Source organism: Poecilia latipinna, unplaced genomic scaffold (genome assembly GCF_001443285.1).
Source record: "Poecilia latipinna isolate Pla-1442-1.1 unplaced genomic scaffold, P_latipinna-1.0 Scaffold457, whole genome shotgun sequence".
Lineage (NCBI taxonomy): Eukaryota > Metazoa > Chordata > Actinopteri > Cyprinodontiformes > Poeciliidae > Poecilia > Poecilia latipinna.
The window spans coordinates 722,987-735,258 of NW_015113073.1; the positions used below are offsets into that span (position 1 = coordinate 722,987).

At 37.8% G+C, this 12,272-nt stretch overlaps 1 protein-coding gene across 1 annotated transcript in view; it reads left to right on the forward strand.

The window, feature by feature from the left end:
- The window catches only part of LOC106951387 (FRAS1 related extracellular matrix 2), a gene marked incomplete at its 3' end in the record, with an annotated part of 84,593 nt that overhangs the window by 50,333 nt on the left and 21,988 nt on the right, over positions 1-12,272 (forward strand). The window contains exons 4-6 of the mRNA XM_015038896.1: positions 3,657-3,887; positions 8,979-9,104; positions 10,029-10,280. Of these exons, the coding sequence (XP_014894382.1) occupies positions 3,657-3,887; positions 8,979-9,104; positions 10,029-10,280 (609 nt within the window). The remainder of the gene's footprint in view (positions 1-3,656; positions 3,888-8,978; positions 9,105-10,028; positions 10,281-12,272) is intronic.

The window sequence follows — 12,272 nt, forward strand, 5'->3', positions numbered from 1 at the left end:
CGTTTTGTTATATCAGTGATTGTAAAATGATGTTTTTTTTTTGTTGGGGGGGGGGGGGGGGTTTGTACACCCTTCACTCACATATTTTGAATAAATTCACAGTCTCAGTATTGACTAGTTTTAGTTCATCAGTCTTTTTAGAAAGCTGTGTTTTAAAACGAGGGGACCTTTTACAGCTTACATGCATCTGTTTATGACTGTCCTGTTATCTTCATTAAAATAAACTGTATTTTAATTTGGGTGAATTCCAAATAAATCTGCTTTCCCGTTTAATAGCATTGTAAAAAAAAAATCATTTAAGTTTTTCTGGGATTTTTTTCCCCTTTTTGTTCAAATGAAAAAAAAAAAAAAAAAAAAAAAAAAAACAAAACAAAAAAAACAAGCATGACACTACCTGATCATGCTTGATTAGTGTTTGACTGTTGGCATGATGTTCTTTTTCTGAAATGCTGAGATAGTTTTACACCAAATGTGAAAGTCTTTGTCTTTAAATGAGCAAATTTGGCAGAGGCAAACTCAAGACTAATTGCAACTTTAACTGCATTGAAATGTCCTCCTGTTAAGTATTGATCCAGTGTGCTGAGTATAAATCCATGTCACTTTTTCCATTTGTAAAAAAAACAAAACAAAAAAAACACTGAAGACCTTTTAACTTTTACGGGACACTGCAATTTAAAGATTTGGTCTTTATACATTCTGAAAATTTCAATGTTCATTTTATCTTTAGGTGCACACAATTGCACATCACAGATTGCAGCATGTCATTATTTATTAAAAGTACAATATTTTTTTTGTCATTTCATGTAAATATAACATGACTGAAGAAGCTTTTGTAGTAAAGTGCCTCATTGCAAATTAAGATTAGACTACAAATAAGCATTGGTACTGACTCGAAAGTGTGATTTTGCAGCTTATGGAGGACCCAGGTACACAGACTGACTGTGGCAAAATAGGGTTTCTTTAATAATAAATAATGAGTAAAACTTGAAATGGAATGGCAGGAAGAGCAGGTCACAAAGTTCAGACAGAATAGCAGATAGAGTAATAGAAGAATCCGACTAGGAACCAAAACAAAAACCGGGAGCTTCAATAAAAAGGTGAAATGTGGAAAATGACAAAGAAACCAGATGAACTAATTAGAGGAGATGTGGTACAGCTGTGGAAAGAGGAAGGAAAATGAAGGTAGGAAACCAATTAACACAAACTGAGTTGAATGAAGACCCAAGGTCTGTGACAGAAAACTATGATTAAAACTCTATGAATTATAATAGTTTTTTATGTAAGAAAAAAATACGGAAGTAAAACTAAATTACAGCAGATTTTATGTAGACAGATGTAACAGAATACAAAAAGATATGAGGTTAGAAACTTTTGGGCACTAAACTGGCTTTCTACAGTTTTCCTCCATGTGTAAATGAGCTGTATTACAACAACATTTTTTTTTTCTGTTGATGAAGTGATTACTCTCACCCCAAAAGCATTTATATATCACATATTTAAATGTCTCAATAGACAAAAATAAGGTAAGCTTGGAGTGTGACAGGTATTTGGGGGGATTTGTAACTTGAAACTTCTGTTCTGAGACACAAACATCAGGGTCTTCAAATCCATGACTAACAGTCAATGTGATCAACAGTTTGGAGGGTATCTATCCTCCTCCACAGAGGGAACCTCAATGTGACCCACAAACTGTGCCTTTTTTCTCCAGAGAGCAGAATAAGTGTGGAGCTGTGAGACTCCACAGACTTTATGATTAACACTTTCTTTCTTTAAAGGCACATTTTATTCCATGTGTTTTTTTATTTTTATTTTTTATTTTATGTGGATAAACTGATTATTAGAATGAAAGTTAAAAAAAAAAAAAAAAAAAAAAGAGGAATTTTTTTTTGTTTTGGAATAGTGTAAAAAATATAAGCTAGTCTTAAATTTAGGTGATAAGGCTGCACTGTTGAAAAGCAGTGCTCCAGGTCATGATGGTCACTGAGGGCAATTATTGAATTATTGGTCAGTTCCAGGAAGTCAATCTTTGTAAATTAAGGTTTCCATTTGTGATGACAAGAATTGTCATCGATCAAACTAAAACACTGACGTGTGTTAATGAGTACAGAAAGCATAAACTGTAGTTTGTACCTTGCAGAGGGAGTTTTGTTCAAATGTTAGTAAAGCGCACATGTTTGAGTCTTTGTGGATTAGAGAAAATCCATGATATATTCAAGCTTTTGAACCCAAAGCTGTTAGTTATATGACATACAGGACCAAGCTGGAAAAAACAAAAAACACAAAAAAAAACGTTTGAAATGAATAATCAGTCAATGACGTTCATCATGATGATCAGTGTTGTTTATGACCAGCACTGTACATTTACTCAGATTTATTGTTGTGTGATGATATACATCAAATATCACTGCTTGGGATCAAAAAGAGGGAGATTTTAGGCTCCAAGAACATGTTATCCTCCAGAACTTGCATATTATGAACTAATCACTGACTTGCATACAACAGCCCTTGGTTTTACACCTTGACCTAGATTTTTTCCAGCACATGGGTCTTTTTGTCCCATTTCCTGATGTCAGACTCCCTTCTGCTGTGACTCTCCAAAGCCCTCTCCAGGAACGTTTTCAGCTTCTGTAAACATGCAAATGATACATCAAAACCAGGACCACCAGATTTGCCTTTCTGACTCAAGCTGTTAAAATGTTGAGCTGCTGTTTATTATGCACTTTACATTATTGTACTTATTCTACATTTATATGTTTTATAGTTTCCTTCATCTGTCCTGGTCTAGATCAGTACGTAATACACGCCAGAAAAACGTTCTCATTCTGTTTTACGCTGTTTTTGGTACACAATGCAACGACGCTAAAATAAAAAATTTAATTTGAATGAGAGTGACTGCGTTTTGTTGTTCTGTTGCAACATTTATTTTCAGCTTATCTTCTGCATACAATAATCACAGTGTGCTCATGTTCAATATGTATCCAATCCCATCTGCATATGTTTGTCACCCCCTTGTTGTTTGTGCAGGCATCAGAACGTCTGAAAAGAGATAACAAATCCTTTTGTCCTGGACTCACAGGCATGAGTGTCTGCCTGGCGTAGTAACGGTTCTGTTTGTTCGCCAAGGGCTTTATGACTGTAAACAAAGAACATGAACAGCTCACTTCCAGACGTAACGCATTTCATAAGTGCCACCAGTGTTCCCTGTTGTCTTTAATCTGAAAGCCAGTGTTACCAGTTGGTTAGAGCCCCATTTTAATGGTGCCATTAGATATATCACAGTGAAATAGAGTTGCATTAAAGGGTTTATTCAGATTAGATTTAGTTGAAAATGATGTGGCACAGAGCTGAAAAGCCACTGCATTGTAACTAATCTCTCTTGTAACAAAGAGTGGGCCGTATATTAAATATTTCAGTCACAAATATCATTCACACATTCCACTCTAAGTGATCAGCGAAGAGAAAAACACAGCACTCATTTCCTCACCTCTCTGTTAAAGGGTGTGAATTTTTAATCTGTTTTTCATCTGTTTCTTTCTTGTGTCTGTCGCTCCCCCATTGCTTGTGTCTTTGTTTTCCCTCGACTTCTTGCCTATTGGTTAAATTCATTTTGCATGGCTAATTCTTTTTGTGCTTTTTGTCTTCTTTGTTCCTCGCAGGCATTGGCACACAAGATGGCAGTGCAAGAAAAGATGAGGACTTCAAGGGGAAGTCTCAAAGGCAGGTCCAGTTCAATCCAGGACAGACGAGAGCGACGTGGCATGTTCAGATTCTGACTGACGATAAGTACGAGCAAGCGGAGACCTTCCAGATTCTGCTGTCTGAACCGGTGATGGGAGTGATGGAGTTCCCCATCTCAGCAACAGTGGAGATCCTAGACCCAGATGATGGTCAGTGCTGCTGATGAACACTCTATATCCATGCAGTATGTTCATTCTGTGTGCAGGGAATCATTTCCCCAAAATCTAACGTGGTGTTAGTTTTTACACCAGATTTGATGGGAAATGCACCTTCTGAAAAGCTCCACTTTCATATTGGAATCTTGTTTCAAAAGTCTTTTTTTGCAAAAGCAAGATGGGAGTTAGTGTTGTTTCTGGTCAGCAGTAGTTTCCACCCCGCAACTCTCCCATGGATGCCATTCTTTCCCGCTCTCTTTCTTGCTTTAGATGTCATTCTAGTTTCTTTTGTAGCCTCCTGGGATGAGTCATTGATGCGCTCTTGGAGTGCTTTTTGCCAGCTCAGTGTTCACCACTGTCCTGCATTTTCTCAAATTTGTGGGTAACTGGGGTTCACTAGAGTCCTGAAGCCTTAGAAAAATATTTTGTAACTCTCCTCAGACTGTTAAATGTCATATATTGTTTCTCATCTGTTCATTGGTATAGTTTTAGATGTGTTAATATTTCTTTAATTTGATATCTTTTTTTGCTTAAGCTAATTTGAAAACATTTTTGTACTTACAGAGGTTGCTGGATTTGCTTAAAGACCCAAAACATTTAAGTTTAACAAACAAAACATAAAACAGAAGCTCTATACAGAGGACTGCAAATACTACTAATACTTTTTTCACACCTCTGTAATTTACTCCCATCTTTCAGCTTCTGCTGCTCAGCCAGTTTCAGATTTTTACGTGTGTGAAACTGCACAAGGCTTTTTCACAGGACTGACTGTGGATTATGTCTGAGCTTTATCCTTTTATATATGTGTTGAATGACAGAAGATTTTCTGCTCAAATGTTGATTAGACTAATATGGATTTCAATTTTATAGATCATATATCAAATTTTGATATGTCTAACTTCATCCTGACCAATATAAGTAAAAAACAAAATAAGAGATTCAACATTTACAGTGAAAATAGCTCAAAATGCTCTCTGGCATTCAATTACACTTTTCATAATGATACATGTGCAACATGCATATATGATTAAATGTAGAAAAGTGAAAGACGGAAAATGTCAGTATAAACACTGTCTCTTGCTGATATGGAGAGTTGGTGAAATCTCTCAGCTGCAGCATGGAAATTCATTTGTGACATGTTAGCCAGATGAGAAGCATTTTAGGGATGATGCATTTCTTTTGTTCTGAATGGTGTTTCTAACTCTTGCTCCTCAAAATGAACACGGTGGTTAATTTCATCCATCCATTTTCTGAACACCCTTGTCCCTCAGTGGGGTCGGGAGGGGTGCTGGTGCCTATCACCAGCTTACGTTCCTGGACAGGTCGCCAGTCTGTCGCAGGGCAACACAGACACACAACCATGCGCACACACACCTAGGGGCAATTTAGACAGACCAATTAACCTAACAGTCATGTTTTTTGGACTGTGGGAGGAAACCGGAGTACCCGGAGAAAACCCACGCATGCACAGGGAGAACATGCAAACTCCATGCAGAAAGACCGGGGCCGGGAATTGAACCCAGAACCTTCTTGCTGCACGGCAACAGCTCTACCAACTGCGCCACTGTGCAGCCTGGTTAATTTCAAAAAAAAAAAAAAAAAAAACAAGTGTTACAAAAGTAGCAATAAAATCAGACATTCCACTCACCCACACACAGGGAGCTCACCTTCTTATTTAGGGTTTTATTGCAATTTTCTCTGCCCTAGTTTTTCTTTTCTTTTTTTTTTTTTTTAACTCTCTCTCGCTCTTAAAATTGAAACGTTAATGGAATTTTAAGTGGCACAGCTCTGCTCAATCAATGTTAGATTTACTCTTTTGTCACTTTTGCTTCTTGGTATTTGTATGCATTATCCCTCTCTCCAGCTCAGCCTCTACGTAATTAAAAACACACAACAGTTGCTCATAACTCTCTTGCTCATTTGTCGACATATTCTCTAGCTTTCAGGCTCTCCCCGCTTCATTTTCCTGCCTCCGATCCTCCTCCCTTGTGGGTTAATTATGATATGTGTGAGGAGGGGTTAGGAGCTGGTTTGTTTTCTGCTGTCTCCAGGGACAGTCTTATGTGACAGAGATGTGTCCCTCTGTAATCTAATGGGCCCAGAGAAGATTTGGCTTTGCCAGTGGCATTAACAGTGTGGTCTTAAATGATGAAACCAGCGTTTGTGTGGTCCTTCGGTTGGCCTGAAGATTCCCTCCCTTGAGAACATTTCAGCCTAGTTAATATCTACTTTCGAGGAGGGAGACGCTAAGCTTTAGCTAGAACCGTTCCAAGATTTAGGCAAACAGTTTCTTCTTATAAGGGCTCTGAAAATGTCTGTGTGACTGTGCAATATATCTTTTAGAGCTGCTAAATATTGTTTTACGGTAATTTTTAGTTTTACAGATTTTATTTGGGAAAATAAAATGTACCAAAAGTGGCGCATTGTGGAAGATGAACAGAGGGAAAATGTGTATGTTTTTCCAAATAAAATCCTAGAAATGTGCAGAAATGAATTTGATTTCATCTCGCCTGAGTTAATAGTAGGTATAACCACTTTTTATGTGTAATGGCAAGTCTTCTGGAAATATCTCTACCAGCTTTGCACAATTGCGCAAGGTCACTGAGACTAGATGGAGAATGTCTGATCAATTTTCAAGTCTTGCCACAAAACGTGAATAGATCTTCTATGTGTAATACCCTGATAGAACCTGATCTCCCCATTCCGTCTCAAGTCTTTTACAATCTCCAACAGGTCTTCTTCCACTTATTAATACTCTTTGTTTGGCTTTATCTACCTTCCCATCAACTGTGACCAGCTCCCATGACCCTTCTAATGAAATAGCATAGCATGACACTGCCAACGTTTCACTGTGGCCACAGTGTATTCAAGGTAATGTTAGTCTTCTGCTTCATGTAAAGTCTTGTAGGCAGACCAAAAAAGTCACTTTTGGTCTTTCCCGTTAGTTACAGAAGAGCTGAACCCAAGAGCAGACAGGGAAAGATAATATTGTGCTGGAAATCATATTTTTACTGAATGAGTTTTGCTTCATAAGGTACCACAGATGGGTTGGAATCTCAGGTATCAGAGCACTGTCTGTTTGGGCATTGAGAATACTTTTGTAAACATTTTATAGTCCTCTCAGCTTTTAGAGTGCATATGTTATTTTCATCCTCCTCACTTTTTGATTAATACCAACATAACTGGGCTCATGCTGCAGCCCATTTCCTTTGCAATAGCTGAGTCTCCTCCTGCAAACTTCCATATATAATCCATGCACAGTGCTGACTAAAGCTGAAGGTGGCAGCCTGCTGTTTGACTGTATGCTGCAAGAAACTGCTTCTCGCCACAGTCGGTAATACATCTTGCTTGCTTTTTCTTCCGCAGTGATGCTATATATCAGTGGAACTCTTACTGTTTGCATTTTGTACCAATGCTGTTAAATTCATGTGAAGTATGGTTTTCTTTTTCATCTTTGTATTTCTATGAAGGTACAAGGTCAACGGCTTTGTTGACCTATAGAGGTTTGCTTGTGCTTAAAAAGATGGAACCTGTGTGTTCGTTATCAACTGCTGGTTTTCTCGTTGCATGTGTGGCATATTTTTTCTTTTTTTTATACAAGGTGCTCAAAGTATAGACAAAACATCTAGAAAAAAACTACACAGAACACATTCCTGCATCCGTAGAAAATTCATGATTTATCAATATTTGAGAAGTGCTATACAGAGTTATAAAAGCCAAACAGAGTTCCTGTTTTGCTTTCTTTTCTGCTAGATTAAAAACAAGATTAGATGCAAGCACTTCTAGATTCAGCACCGTCTTTACAAGCGTGTTACTTTTTCGCATTCCCCATGAATGTTTTAAAATGACAGTGCGTTTTTCTCAAGAAGGTGAACTTGACCCACTTGGATGAAAAGTTTGCCTTTTCTAAATCTTGACTGGATTAAGGGGGCTGTGCAGGAGGAAATGGTGGAATGAGACGTGAAAGTACTATGAGGTGAGACGAAGTTTGTAGTATATGCATGGAGTGGGAGTGGAAATTTGTGGTGCGTTTGAGTGTGTGAAAGGAATAGGTAAGGCGGCGGAGCCCGGTATCCTGCTCTTGCAGCACCCCCTCCCGCCCAAACCTCCAGCCGCACGACTTTCCCCCGGGGAGTGACAGATTATAGGCTGTAGCAGAAAGGAGAAACGCTGGAAGATTGAGAGGAGGGAGAACGATTTAGCAAGTGTTATCACAAGAGAGGAGAAATGTTTGACCTCCCACTGTGTGTAAGATTGTCTTATATTGATGGCTTCATCTCAAAGAGTCTTCTCAGGTGTTTATCTCCTCTTACGCCATATGTTGTTTCAAAGATAAATCTATTTCTTTGGATTGTCTACTCTCCGGCCCTTTAATTGGTGTTCATGCTGCAAAAGCAATCCGCAAGTGCTCTTTGAGTCTCCCTTCATTCAGTCGCTCATTTTCTCCACAAAAATAGACAGCACCAGAAGATCTGAGACGAGCTGAAAGTTAGTTCACTTTATAATTATTTTTATTGGCCCCAGAGTGCTGTGCGGGAAGCAACTCCAACCATTCTGTTGCCACACTACGAGGTTTTTGCTTTGATAGATGATGCTTTCAACGAATCTAAGTTTTTCTCTCAGTCACAAACCAGAGAGGCAAGAGATGATTAAGAAGTAGAGAAGAAAAATAAGTGAGTGGCTGACCCGTCTGTGCACACGAGAGTCGATGAGTGAAACTCCCAGGTGATGAAGCTCTGCGTGATGATCTTGGGAGGCCTGCAATTGTATTTGTCTGCCACATGCAAGGAGGTATAAAAAAAAAAAAAAAAAAAGCTCTGTAGGGGTGTCTTTGAAGAGCCTCTCTGGTTACATCAAACCAGAAAACTGTGATGGAGATTGTTTTTTTTTCATATGCATAACCTCTCTGCAGGATGACCACCTAAGTAGATAAAAGTAATATTCTACCAGCACAGAATACATAGTCATAGAGCGACTAGCCTGCATAACTTCCTCACTACCTGATGTTCTGTGGATTACAGCCTACCGTTACACATGTCATTAACTTCACCCTGTTCTTCTCTTTTTTTGCTTTTCTTTTTCCAGAGTCGACCGTGTTCTTTCCTGAACCAATTCATTCAATAGAGGAAGATGTTGGGGAGCTTTTCATCCCCGTACACCGCAGTGGAGACATAAGTGAGGAACTGATGGTGGTCTGTTCCACACAGCAGGGTGCGAATCTGCTCCTTTTCCTTTGTATCTCTCCCACATTGTTGAGACTACTAAAATCAGGTGGTGCAGATCAGAAGAGTCTAACGATTTAAAATCATTTTTAATCAGTTAAAGCTAACAAAATGTAAACGTGAAATTTTCAGATCACAATATGCACAATATTTTAATATGAAGCCATGTGAGCAACTCAGTTTAATCCAAATTGTGAGACAATGATGTCTAATTCAGCTCATCAGTTAAAGTTAATTAAGACGTATCTCTTTAAGATCAGTCAGCTGCAATTAAGTGGTTGACTTTGCAACTCTCCCTTATCCTGAGCAAGTGAAGACGAATAACTCTCTTTCAACATGAAAGAAAATTAAAAAAAAACATCAGAATCAAGCACAGTATGAGCTGTGCAGTTCAGAGGGCAACAATCGGACACAACTAAGCATACAATCACTGGGTAAAGTGTATCTTTTAAGAAAAAACAAAAGAAAAAGAATACAAAGCTAATAAACAAATAAAGACTGAATGTTTCCTGAATGGAGAGTAACAGTAAAAATTACACAGTGTGGAAAAGGTGACAGTTTTTCTTCCACCTGCCAACAGGAGCACAGCTATAGAGATTGCTCTAAAATATTTTAGTTGCTCTAATAATATTATTTATTATATTCCGTTTGCTGTCATACAATTAAGACTTTAAATACTGATGAAGAAATAGCAACTTAAATGTCAGGAATACATCATAGTAAAGACCATAGTCCATACCATGTTTTATCTTCATGCGTTAGCTCCACTACGGTTTAAAGCACAGTTGAGTCTCAGGCTATGCCCCATAAGATTTGCCTTTCCAGTCGTATTTAATTTTCCGCCATCTTCAGTTTCCTCCACAAACTCTCTAAGCATCTCCTCGCACTCCTTTTTTTCCTGGTTCTTCCAAAGGTTCTGCCACAGGAACGATCCCCACCACCGTTCTGTCCTACTCGGACTACATTTCACGTCCCGAGGAACACGGCAGCATCCTTCGATTCGACAAAGGAGAGCGGGAGAAGACGTGTCGCGTGGTGATCATCGATGACTCTCTGTACGAGGAAGTGGAGAGCTTCAGCGTGATTCTGACCCTGCCTGTTGGAGGTCGGCTAGGAATGCACTATCCTACCACTACAGTCAGCATCCTCAAAGACATAGACGATGGTAAGCCACAGTTTGGTTTGTTGTTTTATGTGTTTGCTAACATCTAGATTATAGTCACATCAGTTCCACTTAACTGTGTGTTACTTTGTGTTGGCCTCTCAAATAAAATCCCACATAGTGACAAAATATTAAAAAGTCATAGAGGTGGGGATTTTTTTAATTAACTGTAGTCCGCTTTCTGTTATTGGACCAGTCTCTGGTCTGCTCAGCATTCACAGATAGAAGAATGTCACAGCCTGAGGTTTTACTAAATGCCACACACAGTAAATGTTTTTTTTTCTTTTTTCTGTTTTTGTTCTACAAATATAGCCTTGAAATTATAATATTTCTTAATTATAAAGTGTATTTCTCAGAAGAAAAAATATAGAAAGAAAGACTAAGACCATCAACAACTCATATGCAGTAGTGACACTGATATATAGCAGAAAACTAAGACAAATAACTTAAAAATATAAGGAAAAAAGGAATTGCATCAAAAAATACATATATATACTAATCATGGTTAATGAAAAACTCCTTAAGTTTTATTTACTTTTATATTTTTTCTTTTATGTTTAAGTCGTTCTGTTAAAATGTTGTGTTTGATTGCAGCCAGTGTGTGTTTACATCACCCCTGGTTTTATTTCCAGCTTCACTTCACTTCAAGCTTCAAGTCAGTTCTTAAGACAGCTCTTTAATAAACACAAAGATGCTGTATAGTGTGACTGGCCCACATATGGCACTCAACATATTCCTTGTTTTCATTGGCTTTTGTGCTCTTGGTGTATAAACACAAGACTGGTTTCTATTTTTGCTGTCTCCAGTAGAAACTGTCCTCATTGCTTGTCTTTTTATGTAGTGAGAAAACAAGTGCATTCATTTGGCTGTCACATAATGTAAAAGAACTGTGCAAGAAAGAGAAGATGTTCATATGTAAGGGACCTTTTTGGCAGAGAGAGGAGAAGAGCTCCATCTAAAGCCTTTATTTGCTTCCTTTTTTCCAAAATACTTGGGATGCTGTCGAAAATGCAAAGAAGAACAGAACCCCAAAAATCCCTTAAGTCTTGGATTTAGCTGAAATGGAACAAACAAAAGACACCAGCAGTTGAAACAAAGAAGCTATTGTTTTTGACCAATATGTACTCAGTTTTAAATAGGGACCACTGTCGTAGTCAAACTCTTCTTCCACTGAGCATTTAATTAAGGAAACCATATAACTTGAAAATAAATCATTTCCATTGCAGCCTGTTTCTGTCAGATGTTTCATTTTGCTTACTGCTTACGCATTGCACAACACCCGATAGTGTGAAGCAGGATTAACGATTAATTTACTATAAAATGTAGAGTACTGCATATTTAATTACTTCCTTCAGTTTTTTTAACAGCATTGCTTAGCTGGTTCACTACTTGAGTAGATTTGTGGAAATAGAAAGTAAAACTTAACATGGACTGGACCAAATTAGTCTTCCTGATAGATCAACAATAGGTTTTGATTACCTCCTTGTTCCCACCCTAAACTCAATTACAGCATTAGAATAGTAGGCAGGAAAAAAACAGAAGCTTTTATCTGTTCCTGTCAAGAGTCAAGGATTAGGGGACTGTTCAAATAAATTTTCATTAGCATACACCTTGAAACTTTAAATGATTTATTTTCTATTTATCCATAAGTAGTTACAACATAATTGTGAACACAAGAGCACTGTAAACGCCAAACTGCCTTTGATCATAGCATCATATTTATTTTTCTAGCAAGATCTGTTACGTAAAAAGCCCTTTTAAAATCACTGTCTAACATGTTCTTATTTTATCTTTAGCATGATAATTTAAAGAGTGTGCATTTATTTTGCCTATTTTAAAAAATTATAAGTACCGGTAGCTCAATCCATTATGCAAATGTTCCATTTTTAGCCACAGGGGCTAATTTCCATCTGCAACCTGTCAGTTGATGGTATAAAACGAAAATAAAACATTAAATCACAGAATCTGTTAAACCACATAATATTTAATAAGAAG